The sequence below is a fragment of the Bos indicus genome, chromosome 13 (genome assembly GCF_029378745.1).
Source record: "Bos indicus isolate NIAB-ARS_2022 breed Sahiwal x Tharparkar chromosome 13, NIAB-ARS_B.indTharparkar_mat_pri_1.0, whole genome shotgun sequence".
In the NCBI taxonomy this organism is placed as follows: domain Eukaryota; kingdom Metazoa; phylum Chordata; class Mammalia; order Artiodactyla; family Bovidae; genus Bos; species Bos indicus.
The window spans coordinates 2,463,350-2,476,765 of record NC_091772.1 but is presented as its reverse complement, the minus strand read 5'-3'; the positions used below and the strand labels follow the sequence as shown (position 1 = coordinate 2,476,765).

The 13,416-nt window shown below is 44.7% G+C and overlaps 1 protein-coding gene across 1 annotated transcript in view; it reads left to right on the top strand.

Annotated features, from left to right (window-relative positions):
- Nucleotides 1-13,416, top strand: part of PAK5 (p21 (RAC1) activated kinase 5) — a 421,808-nt gene that overhangs the window by 394,907 nt on the left and 13,485 nt on the right. Inside the window, exons 6-7 of the mRNA XM_019973040.2 lie at nt 1,024-1,157; nt 3,443-3,569. Coding sequence (XP_019828599.1) covers nt 1,024-1,157; nt 3,443-3,569 — 261 coding nt within the window. The remainder of the gene's footprint in view (nt 1-1,023; nt 1,158-3,442; nt 3,570-13,416) is intronic.

Here is a 13,416-nt window from a genome sequence, read left to right as displayed (position 1 = left end):
TAGGAAGTTCCTCCTGTGGGTCACCCTCTGTGCTAAGCATTGGTCAGGTGACAGAAAGATGTTATCTCCACTTTAGCAACAAGGAAACCTGGACTCAGTTTATGTGACTAGCCCCAGTCAGACAGCAGGTTCATACAGCTGTAACTGTGCCCTCAGCTGTGACTTTGAACCTTCTGCTGTGGGGCTTCATGTGAAGCCACCAGTAGCTCCGTGCATTTCTACCTCCCATAGGCGTTCATTTCTTTCCCACCCTCCAGATCTCACAGACAGCACCAGGTCAGTGGGGCTCAGCTTCTTCCTGATCCACAGCTCCTGATTTCTGGAACTTATTTCCAAATTGCAGTGCCAGAAGAGACAGGACAAACAAACTTAGATAAATAACTGTATAATTTATTATTCAATACTGATTCTGAAAGTGTCACCACAAGCAGGCCCAGGACAGGAATTCCTGGATGCTCTCTCTAGCAAGCAGACACAAGTTGACCTTTTTATGCTTAAATCCTAATGTTTTTACCTTCAAGACTTGTCCTTTGTATTCAGCCCAAACTCTTTCAGACTCAACACAGACCTCCCAAGAAGTGAAATTGGTCTCATGTGGCCCAAACCCTAATGACCGTGATTTTCATTCATTTATGAGACTCAGTTACTTTGCATTGGTGACCCTTTTGCCCAGTTAACAGAGTATGCACAGTGGGTTTTAAGAGCAACCCATGAGAAATCTGATCACATCCCCCAGAATAGTCAACTAACCTCACTCTTGTCAATGGAGACCCTTCTATGGTTCTGCCTGTCTTTATTCTTGATTCTTCCCAAGCCCCACTGACCTGCTGTTTTCTCTGACTTTGCTAACGTGATCTCCATTCCTACCAGCAACTCTCAGCGCTGCCCCTTTATCTGAATCTATCTCTCCCTCCCCATCATTACTTCTCCATCATTAAACTCACAGCCCAGATGTAGTCACAAGAAAACAAAAAGCTTAATTTCACCTTCCTAAATCAAATAACGTCTTTCCATTTTGCCCAGGTTGTGATAATGCGGGATTATCACCATGACAACGTGGTTGATATGTACAACAGCTACCTTGTTAGTGATGAGCTCTGGGTGGTCATGGAATTCCTAGAAGGTGGTGCCTTGACAGACATCGTTACTCATACCAGGTAAGTTTCTTATTATCCAGACAAATAATTCAAGATGCTTATTATTCTTCCCCAGGGTAAGACCTTAGTAACTACGTCTATGAACTCTTTATAAGTTGTAAGCACTTTGAAGGCAGAGAAATGACTTCCCTTACTTCTGTATTCCCAGGTGCCTATTACAATATCATGTATGTATAGTTCATTCATTCAATTCACATTCTCCCTGCCCTCTAGGAGTTCACTGATACTTGTTGATTTTAAATCAGCAAGCTGCTGAGAATTCAGTTTAAGTGACAAATAATAGAATTTCCCATCCCAATGAAGATTTCTAAAACTGAGTTTCATTCTTCTGAGTTGCTAGGCCGTTGCTATGTCTTGATACTACCAAGGGTATCTGGGAAAGGCAGGGGCAGGTGAAGGAGCAAAGTTTTATGTAGTTTTAACAATAAACTACATAAAAGAGAGAGAGAGACAGAGTCTTCAATTCTGTTTCAAATCGCCTTGCAAGTAACAATGGTTAATTGCCCCTGTTGCCTCAGCTACTTGTTTCTCTGACATGCCAGTTGTGGTCATTTCATCAAGTATATATTAATCACTTTTTATGTGCCAGACTCTTTCCTAAATGCTGGGGGTACAAAATAAATAAACTATAACACCTGTGCAGAATCAGAAAGCTGTACATGAGTAGCATAGAAGAATACCTGAATATCTTTACTAGAGTCAAGAAGTATTTTTGAAATACAGCAATGTCCAAGATGGGTTTTGAGAGATGCATAGGAGTTTACTAAGAAGGCAAGTGGGAAGAAAAGGGCATTGAAAGCAAATGAAAGAGTATGTGCGAAAACAGTGCTTATCAAATTTTAATATGCATACAAATTACCCATGGATCTTATTAAAATGCAGATCCTGATTCAGTAGTGAAGAGAGTGATACTTTGCATTCTAAGGAGCCCCCAGGCAATGCTAATGCTGTTAGTTCCTGGATCATGCTTGGAAAAGCAAGGTTCAAAGGAACACATATGTAAAAAAAAAAAAATTATGTACATTTAGGAAACTTTAAGTTTGCTCTTCTGGTAGATAAAATGCCAAAGAATTGAAAGGATCGTCATGAAGGCGCTATATGAGATGTCACTGAAATGGCATCCAAATCAAAAGTGAATCCAGATGAGCAACAATAGAGGGGAAGCAAGATAGCAAGAAAGCATTGGGAACCCATGTGAGGGCAGAGTTTCTGCTGTTTCTCCACTGTAATGAGGCAGTGTTTCAGTCACGACCGCCTACAGCTCTGAGTCAGCGGTAGACTGCCTGAAAACAAAACGACGCTAGGGAAGACACTGAGCATTTATCACCAGCATTTCAGCTGGCAGATTCCTATTAGGATAGCCAGAGGCCACAGCAACCCTACATGGATATAGACACAGACAGACAGTGTGTGTGCGCACGTGCGTGTGCGCATGCGTGCGTGCTCAGTCACTCTGCAGCCCTATGGACTGTAGTCACCAGGCTCCTCTGTACATGGAATTCTCCAGGCCAGAATACAGGAGTGGCTTGCCATGCCCTCCTCCAGGGCTCTTCCCAACCCAGGGATCGAACCCAGGTTTACCCACATTGCAGGTGGGTTATTTACCATCTGAGCCACCAGGGAAGCCTGAAGAGAACTGTGAAAGTGAAAGTCAGTCAGTTGTGTCCAACTCTTTGAAACCGCACGGACTATATAGCCCATGGAATTCTCCAGGCCAGAATACTGGAGTGGGTAGCCTTTGCCTTCTCCTGGGGATCTTCCCAACCCAGGGATCAAACCCAGGTCTCCCACATTGCAGGCAGATTATTTACCAGCTGAGCCACAAGGGAAGCCCAAGAAGAGAACCATGGTCATGCCCATGTCCAAGATGAGGAAAAAGAGACCCAAGGACGTTAAAGGACTTCCTCGAGATCACCTAGGAACCGTTCCTGGAACTAATATAGCTCCATTCAGTGCATCCTCTCTACCGGACCCTGGTGGTGTGTCAGTACCTGGGGAATTACCTATAAGAGTCCAAGGAAGTGCATTTGCTCTAATGACCCAAAGACTAGCCAGTGGGGCTCCCTTTCGTTCAGTTTATACTTGGCGCCTGTCATCGTTAGGGTTAAGCCTTAGGTTCTGGGAATCAGGTCCCAAAGACGTCCTTTTCCCTCCCTGTAGGTTTTCCAGACACGGACTGGGGAGCATGGACTGGTTCACTGGAACTCAAGGGAGCTACCTCTCTTGATCATTTCAAAGATGGTCTTAAACCTGACCTAGCTCCTTCAATGTGATTTCCTTTCTAGAATGAATGAAGAGCAGATAGCTACTGTCTGTCTGTCCGTTCTGAGAGCTCTCTCCTACCTTCACAACCAAGGAGTGATCCACAGGGACATAAAGAGTGACTCCATCCTGCTGACAAGCGATGGCCGGGTAAGGTTTTCATGTTTAGTCCGTCCCCAGTTTGCTCTGTCACTTCATCTGTCACGGGTATTATCTTCCCAAGAGCACTTTCTCATAATTCTGATTGTCCATAAGTCACCTACAACACTTCCCAGAAGGCTTACAAAAAGGAAATCACCATCCTCTGTGTCATCCTGTTAATCAGAATTATCTGTGAACTGAATTTGAAGGATAATTTTCCACTTAACAATAAGCATGGGAAGTAAAAATATGGAAAGGTCTTTTATTTTCCTGCTACATGCTTATTTTTGTTGGTGGGGAAAAAATGACTTTTCTAGGATGTGTCCACCCTAGTATCACTAAGAGTACCTGCAGATGACAAATTCCAGTACTTTGTGTGTGTGTGTGTGTGTGTGTGTGTTAAGTCACTTCAGTCATGTTTGACTCTTTGCGACCCCATGGACTGTAACCCACCAGGCTCCTCTATCCATGGGGTTCTCCAGGCAAGAGAACTGGAGTGGGTTGCCATGCCCTCCTCCAGGGAATCTCCCTTACCCAGGGTTCGAACCTGTGCCTCTTATGTCTCCTGCATTGGCAGGTGGGTTCTTTACCACTAGTGCCACCTAGTCCTTTGGGAGAGTTTAATAAAGGTATTGGTAGATCAGTCAAGAGGAAGTGTCATGAGGACCAGGGCAATTCTCTAGGATGGAACACTGATCTTGCTACTCCATGCCTGAAGAGGTAAGGTGCAGAACTCAGGACTGGAATCTGGAAGTAGAGATTGTTGCAGGAAGAGGGCTGCCTGGCAAGAGCTCTGAGCCTCATTGGAACCCAGACCCACAGAGAACCTGCAGCTTGGGAGCTGGGCCAAAAATAACCCAGCCTCACTCTGCTCCTTCCTTCTAGGCTCCCACCGGAGCCGTGCATTGACTGAGTCCAGTTGGAAGCCATCAATGGGTCAACGGAAGTTGACCTCCCAGGGCTCAGAGAAGGGAGGACCTAGATCTAGAAGGATGAATGGAAGATATCCACCACACTGGTGTATCTCTAAGCTCAGATTTCTGCATTTCCCATCACTGCAACCTACCCAGAGAATTCACTTGAAACTTATCAGCCACACCAGGGTACAAAACACCATAGAACAACAGCCATGGAAGGAATGGGTTGATGTTCCTAGGAAGACTTAGTTAGAAGAGTTTTGAAGTTTTGCTACTTAGGACCTTTCCATGAAGTCACAAAAAGAATGGGATGCAACGTAGCGACTAAACAACAATCTCCCTAAACTCCCACCAGATGTAATAGCCCCTAGATGAATGGAGCCAGTGTCCCCTTAATGCACCTGTCTTTTACCACCCAGCATCCTCACTCACATGGAAAACATCCACGTCACATCAGAATTGCCCAGGAATGATCAGAGGGTAACCAGAAGAACTTTCCCAAGCACTGCAGCTTTTCTTCATTAAAAAAAAAAAAAAAATTTGTTGATTTTATTGCAGAAAATCCAACAAATACAGAAAAGTATAAAGGATAAAATAAAGATCACCCAGAATCCCATTTTCCATATTTCCATGTATATATGTGTGTTTTATATATGCATGCATGCATGTTAAATTGCTTCAGTCATGTCCAACTCTGTGCAAGGTCCTAAGGATGAGTAAAGCAAAATCACTAATTTCATTCAGTTTATTCTAAGCATCTAGGGGTGTGATCATAAAGTCAAAGTCGCTCAATCATGTCCGACTCTTTATGACCCCATGGACTATACAGTCTATGGAATTCTCCAGGCCAGAATACTGGAGTGGGTAGCCTTTCCCTGCTCCAGGGGATCTTCCCAACCCAGGGATCAAACCCAGGTCTCCTGCATTGCAGGCGGATTCTTTACCAGCTGAGCCACCAGGGAAGCCCAAGAAGACTGAAGTGGGTAGCCTATCCCTTCTCCAGGGGATCTTCCTGACCCACGAATCAAACCAGGGTCTCTTGCATTGCAGGCAGATTCTTTTCTAACTGAGCTATCAGGGAAGCCCTGATATCAGGGTGTGATCATAAACAGATAGATAAACATACAAATAAAATCACCACCAGACAGGCAAGGTGATACATTCTAAGTTTTCTATGAATTGTTGATTTAAGCCAGTAAGGAGGGTGGACAGTAGAGAGTCTGCAGAGGCTGTCAGAGAAGGCCCCTCTGCAGGGGATGGTGACAACGGAGACTCCTCAGGGAGCGGGGCCTGTGGCCGTCAGGACTGAGTGCAGTCCCGGAAGAGGAAGCACAGCATGTGGGGCGGAGCCTGGCTCTCTGTGTTGGCCAGAGTGAGTTCATCAAAATTTCAGAACAGGGCTCCCTATTGACTCCACTTACTACAGAGAAAGGAAACTTTGTTTCTTAAAAAAGAGAGCAGAGAGGGAGTGTGACTACTCCAGGAAAAGGCTGAGAGTATAATGTATACTAACATATTGGAGTTTTTATAGCATTCTATTGGCACCCCACTCCAGTACTCCTGCCTGGAAACTCCCATGGATGGAGGAGCCTGGTGGGCTGCAGTCCATGGGGTCGATAAGAGTCAGACATGACTGAGGGACTTCACTTTCACTTTCCACTTTCATGAATTGGAGAAAGAAATGGCAACCCACTCCAGTGTTCTTGCCTGGAGAATCCCACGGACGGAGAAGCCTGGTAGGCTGCAGTCCATGGGGTCGCACAGAGTCGGACACGACTGAAGCGACGCAGCAATAGTGCAGAAGACATATCTGTTTATTGTCATAATAATGAATCATGTGATTTTAAGTGAAAAGTCATTTTAGCATTCTCGCTTGGCTCTGAGAGTTGGCTGGGCTCAGTGTAGGGACTTGTCAGATGGAAACATCTGTACGTTTTTTTCGGGCACACGTCAGGTACGTGCACTGACTGGTGACTGCACGCTTAGCTGGGACTGTCCTCTAGCACCCTGCCATCGGGCTTCTCCACGTAGCCTTCCTCACAGCATGGGGGCTGGGGTCCGTGAGTGAGTGTCCCAAGAAAACAGGGTGGGAGCATGGCATTTTTATGACCTCAGAGTCTCATAGTGTCTCTTCCACCATGATCATAGCCCTTCCAGATTCTGGGGGAAGAAACATAAAACCCTCCTGAGTGGGAGGAGAATTGAATCACATGATGATAAGATCTCAGGGACAGTATTGTTGCTGGCAATTTTGGAAATATTGTCTATCACACAGGTATGCTGGATTCTCTTCCTGTTGTGAGATATTCAGCGTCATCAGTCCTGACAGAACTGCAAATTAAAACTATGAGATATCATTACACACCTCTAAGAGCAGCTAAAATGAAAAGTAGTGATAACACCACTGGTTCATACACTGCTGGTGCAAATGTAAATGTAGAGCCACTCTTGACAAATGATTAGCAGTTACTTTCAAAACTAAAAATGGACTTGCTACTATGTGACAGCAGTCTCACTCTTAGGCATATATTCCAAAGAAATGGAAACTTATTTCCACATATAAGCTTGCACACAAATGTTTATGGCACTTTTAGTCGTCATAGCCCCAAACTAGAAAATAGGCAAATGTCCTTCTGAAGGTGCTGCTGATGCTAAGTCACTTCAGTCATGTCCAACTCTGTGCAACCCCAGAGACGGCAGCCCACCGGTTCCACCCTCCCTGGGATTCTCCAGGCAAGAACACTGGAGTGGGTTGCCATTTCCTTCTCCAATGCATGAAAGTGAAAAGTGAAAGTGAAGTCGCTTAGTCGTATCCGACTTTCTGCGACCCCATGGACTACAGCCCACCAGGCTCCTCTGTCCATGGGATTTTCCAGGCAAGAGTACTGGAGTGGGCTGCCATTGCCTTCTCCGTTCTGAAGGTGAATAATGGCTAAATAACCTGTGGTGTGTTTATACCAGGGAATACTACCCAAAGGAAAAAGAGGAATGAATGAGTGACACATTCATGAATTTGGATGAACCTCAAGGAAATTACACTGAGTGAAACAAAGTCAAACTCAAAAGGATACACAGTGAATAATTCCACTTATGTAACATTTGTGAAGTAACGTAAATATGGAGATGTACAGCAAATTAGTGGTTGCCCGGGTTACAGATTGGGAGTGTGTGCTATAAAGAGGTAGCATCATCATTTTATGGTGATGTTACTGTTGGTTATCAATTTGTGATAGTAGTTGTATAAGACTACAATGTGATAAAATTGCAGAGTACACACACAGACACACACACACACACCACACAACATACACAAGTGAGTTCATATATAACTAGTGAAATCTGAGCAAGCTCTATGGACTTTCCATCAATTTCTTGGTGTTGATATTGTGCCATAGTGTATTCGAAGTGAGTGAGTGAAGTCGCTCAGCCGTGTCCAACTCTTTGAGACCCCGTGAACTGTAGCCTGCCAGGCTCCTCCGTCCATGGGATACTCCAGGCAAGAATACTGGAGTGGGTTGCCATTTCCTTCTCCAGGGGATCTTCCTGATCCAGGGATCGAACCTGGGTCTCCCGCATTGCAGGCAGATGCTTTAACCTCTGAGCCACCAGGGAAGCCCTCCATAGTGTATAAGATGCTAATATATAGGGAGAACTGGATGCACCTTTCTTTGCAACCTCCATGAACCTATATACATTTCAAAATGTGGAAAAAGTTGAGAGAAGAGCATGGAAACATATACATGACCATATGCAAAATAGATAGCAAGTGAGAATTTGTTGTGGGACGCAGGGAGCCCAACCCAGTGCTCTGTGACAACACAGAGGGGTGGGGTGGGGAAGAAGAAGGGTGGGAGGTTCAGAAGGGAGAGGCTGTGTGTACCCTGTGGCTGATTCATATCAAGGTATGGCAGAATCCAGCAGAATATTATAAAGCAGTTATCCGTCAATAAAGAAAGTAAAAAAAAAAAAACAACAGTGAATTGCTCACGTTTAAGAGGATGAATCCTTTCTGGCCTCCTCAGAGACTACAAGGGAAATTATTTGTTATCAACTAAAAATAAATTGTTCACTATTTGTCCATGATGTAAATAATATCTAGTGAGTCACTAATTTGTGTTAAGCAGGGGTGTTTAAGGAGTGATGTTTGAGGTTTGAAAAGGAAAATAAATAACATAGAGTGGTCTTAAGAATTACATGAAGTAATTAGTATAAAGCCATAAGAGATAAACCAGGTACAAGGTAGGTGCCCAAAATGAAGGCAATCCCCACCCAACCCTTGCAGTTAAAAGTTGAGTAAATTCATCCGTGATTTTTCCTTGGCCTGGAGTTTGCATTTAAGAGATGATACTTAGGGGTCACTAGACAGTGAGTGACTAACTTTTATCAAATTCATTGGCTGAAATAGAAATCAAACCCATATCTTCCTAAGCCCAATGAATGCATCTATTAAAAAGAGACATTTACTAGTGATCTTTGTAGTCTTTTTAATATAAATTGGCTGCCACACTTTAAGAATTAGGAAATGTCACACGAAATTTCAGATTCCTCTCTCACTTAAAAACACTGTGCCTGACTTCACACGTGGCAGTCATGGGGGTGGTGTGATGGGGGTGAATAGCATCATGGTGCAAATGTTGCTGGTGCCCCACTCATGTGATGCCACGTCAGCCCTCACTAACTCCACCTTCAAATGCCACCACGTGCGTCTCTTTGCTTGGGGACTTTCTCTGGATTCTGTAGTCTGCTCTTCCAGTACAAAGCAAGCTAGAAATTCCAAAGGAATTAGCCTCCACAGTCCCCAGAGGCAGCCCTGGAAAAGTGATGGGGATTGATGTATGATACCTGAGTTGTCTCGTCCTTGGATGGACCAGCCCTGGGGACGCATCATACGCAGTCTCCCAGACGCCCTCAACATTGAGCTCTCATTCCCAAGGTGGTAGCTGCTTGCTGATTAGTCCTCGAATGACTGCCTTCCCTTCCCTGTTCTATTTCTCCATTTCACTGCGAGTGATTCCTGTGTCTCCCCAGTACATGACTTACACTATATCCTTATCTCAGTGTTTTCTTCTGGGGGAGGAGGGGCCCAAGCTAACATAGAGCCAGAAATAGCATATATGTTTGTTCCCTTTCCCCTATAGGATTTGAAGCGAGGGTTAAAGGATAAGTAAGGGGGGCTAGACTGGCAACCAGAACCTGTGAATGTTCCACAAGTCCCCTGCGGGGGCCCCTGACAATCAGCTGGTTATCAGTGTCTCTTCAGCAAGGGCGTATGCTCCTCATTTTACAGTGTCTCCACCAGCTCACTAAATTCTTTGGTATTATTTTCCTGGATCCTCAAATTGTTAGAATTTTACCTTTAGAAGAAGACCTGAATATGATCTCCCAAAAGCTCTTCTTAAATAGAGACTCAGGTATGTTAGATAGCTTGCTTACATTCATTCCTTTCCAATAGTCTCTGAGACAGATGCAAATGCTCCCATTTTCTAATGCAGGGAGCACAGCATGAAAAGTCAGGAGACCCCAGGGTTGAGTTTTCACTAATACTGTTGTACAGTCTAGGGCAAGTTACTACCATGCTCTGAGCTCCATCGGAAGGCAGAGGGGCTGCCTGGGGCTTCCAGGCCTTTGCAGCTCAGCTGCTGCAATGCCTTCCCTCTCCTCTAGGCTTTGGCTGCTGAGAAAGCAGGCCTTCAGCTGGAGGCATCATCATCAGTCTGGCTCCTTCTATTACTTCTCTCAGTTCCTTTGTTCATGGGTCATTGCTCTTTTTAAAACAGAGGTTCTCAGACTTCAGTGACCATTAAAACCCCTGGAGACCTTCACAAAAAATTCCTGGGCCCTTGTCTTGAATATTCTGATTCAGTCAGGCTGGGTGCATCTCTGAGAAATCTCCAGCTGATGATATGAGTACCATTGCCTTGTAGGAAGCACCCAGGAACAAAGGACAAAAGCATCCATCTTTCTGCCTTAGCAAAACCTGGAGCAGATGCAGCGGTTCTTTAGAGCCCATACAATTCACAAAACAAGGGTTTTACATTCTGTTTTAAATTTATCTTATGGGTAGAGTCTCTTTTGCTCCCCCTCTTGCAAGTTTTTGTGGGGCCCTGATTGGTGTCTCAGACAGTAAAGAATCTGCCTGCATTATAGGACACCCAGGTTTGATCCCTGGGTCAGGAACATCCCCTGGAGAAGGGCATGGCAACCCACTCCAGTATTCTTGCCTGGAGAATCCCATGGACAGAGAGCCTGGCAGGTTAGAGTCCATTGGGGTCCCAAAGAGTTGGACATGACTGAGCGACTAACACTTTCTGACTCCTAGCCGGAATGCACTGATAATGGATAAGAGCTCAGATTTAAGTGGCAGCTTTGTCTGAGTTCTAAGCTCCAGTTCCTTGTCTGGCCCGTGTGGAACCAGCTACATCTCCTGTTTGGGGGTGGGCAACGTGCTCACTTCAGTTCTTTTCGTAAGATATACGTGGTTTCCTAAGTACCTGCATTGTACAATCCTATCTAAACTAAGGCTCAGCCTAAAGTCTCTGTGATTTGCTTTTAAGAACTGCCTACAGTGCTTTATTATACTCATTACTTGAATTTTCATTATCTACTTGCAGATTTATTTGGATGAATGTTGTGTGCAATTATGTTCTTTCAGAAAATTGTCTCTTTTATGTACTTGGATGAGTTAAAAAAAAAAAAATCATGCAAAAGCGCTTATACTCCTACAACAGAAGAACAGGACTGGCTTCCGAATGTTGAGTTTCAATTTCTGATCTTACATTTTTCCAGGGAGATAATTATTAGTCTCTCGGGTTTGGTATCTTCTTTTAATGTCTGTGAAAAGAAAACCACACTAGAGATACTGAAATTAAAACTGCCAATATCAGAATGTTGATACATTCACCTCCTTAATCATTCAGGTTTCTTAAATTTACAGGCAAACAAAATATATTGGCAAAATTGTCCCTGCTCTCCTATCTGTGTAATAGAGTTGCAAATTTACTCATGCTTGAGCTTTGGAAATAACTACACACACACACACACACACACACACACACAATTATATAGCTTCTCTCTTTCTTAAAATTAATCGTGACTTGTTCATAAAGCCCCAGTGGCTATTTTTAAATTCTATTTTAATTCAGTTTATTAAATTTAGTCTGCTTATACAATTTAAACATTGTCTATCAAGTTCCACCACAGTAAGGTTAAACTGATACCTTTAAAACCTGTCTTTCAGATTTGGCTACCACCTGTTCCTTCTTTACACCTCCCACCCCTATCCTCCTCAGAATGGAGACAAATGGGGGTTATGGGACCTCAGGATGAAGGAGACACAATCCATCTTCTTGGGTCTTGATGATCCCTGCCTTATTGTAACATGCTCTTCTGCTATGTGGGCCAGTGACCAGTGGGACCAGCGTTAACTGGTCCCATCAGCTGCTGGACTTTCCAGGAAGGCTTCTCCGCAATATTTTACACAATATTTGATGTGCATTTGTTTGCCTGGGTCTTAGTTGTAGCACTCGGGATCTTCTATCTTCACTGCAGCCTGAGGTATCCTTTTAAGTTGTAGCACATGGGATGTTTTTCAATGTAGTGTGTGGGATCTAGTTCCCTGACCAGGGATGGAATCCAGGCCCCCTCCACTGGGAGCGTGTAGTCCTAGCCACTGGGTCACCAGGGAAGTCCCTCTTCCCTCAAGTCTTGAAAGCTATCCTTGGGACTGGCCCTCCTGTCAACCATAGGCTTGTGCTGGGTGCTTCCCCATTCCTTCACTAAGATCTGGAGGAGAGAAGCTTCTAGACCCCTGCACACCACGCAGAGGCCATGATGGAAGCCAGTAGCATTGCCTCAAGTTCATTTCCACCCGCTCTACTGTGCCATCTCTCCACTGAGGCCATGTTGGGCACACCCAAGGCTGGTGTGCAATGGGGTTTCACCACTGTATCTATGCACACATGCTCAGGCACTCAGTTGTTTCTGACTCTTTGTGATCCCATGGCCTGTAGCCCACCAGGCTCCTCCATCCATGGGATTTTCCTGGCAAGAATACTGGAGTGGGTTGCCATTTCCTTCTCCAGCGGAGCATCCCGACCCAGGGATTGAACCCACTTTCACATCTCCTGCATTGGCAAAAGGATTCTTTACCCCTGAGCCACCTTATCTATGTTGTGCTTAATTGCTCAGTTGTGTCCAACTTTTTGCGACCCCATGGACTGTAGCCCACCAGGTTCCTCTATCCGTGGGGATTCTCCAGGCGAGAACATTGGACTGGGTTGCCATGCCCTCCTCCAGGGGATCTTCCCAACTAACCCAGGTCTCCCACATTGCTGGCAATTCTTTACCATCTGAGCCACAAGGGAAGCCCAAGAATACTGGAGTGAGTAACCTATCCCTTCTCCAGGGGATCTTCCTGACCCAGGAATCAAACCAGAGTCTCCTGCATTGCAGGTGGATTCTTTACCAGCTGAGATACTAGGGAAGCCCCTTATCTATAGCTATTGTTAAAATGTTGCAATATTCTCATGCTTGTTGGTTAATAGCCACTGTTTCCATTCACTGGAGTATTATCCCCTTGAGCCCAACCCTGTACCAGGACTCCTTTTGCCTCATTAAAGATGGCGATGGCCTCAGGATAACTCCAGAAATGTGCTCAGCTTAATGTCTAGATGCTGAATGGTCTAGATGAATCTGGTTATTGAATATGTTTACTGTTACCTCTGAACATAGATGCATGTGCCTTCTCTCCCTTGTTTGTGTGGGGGTGTATGCTGCTCAGATATTTTTAAAGCTTGAAGTGGTTAGAAGTGATGTATAACAAAGAACTGGGGCCTGATATAAGTCACTGTTCTTTGTCCTCTTCTGCAAATAATCCTGGGCTAATAGTGATGGGCTATAAGGGTTTTCACTTGTCAAAACTGGAGATGCCTTTTACGATA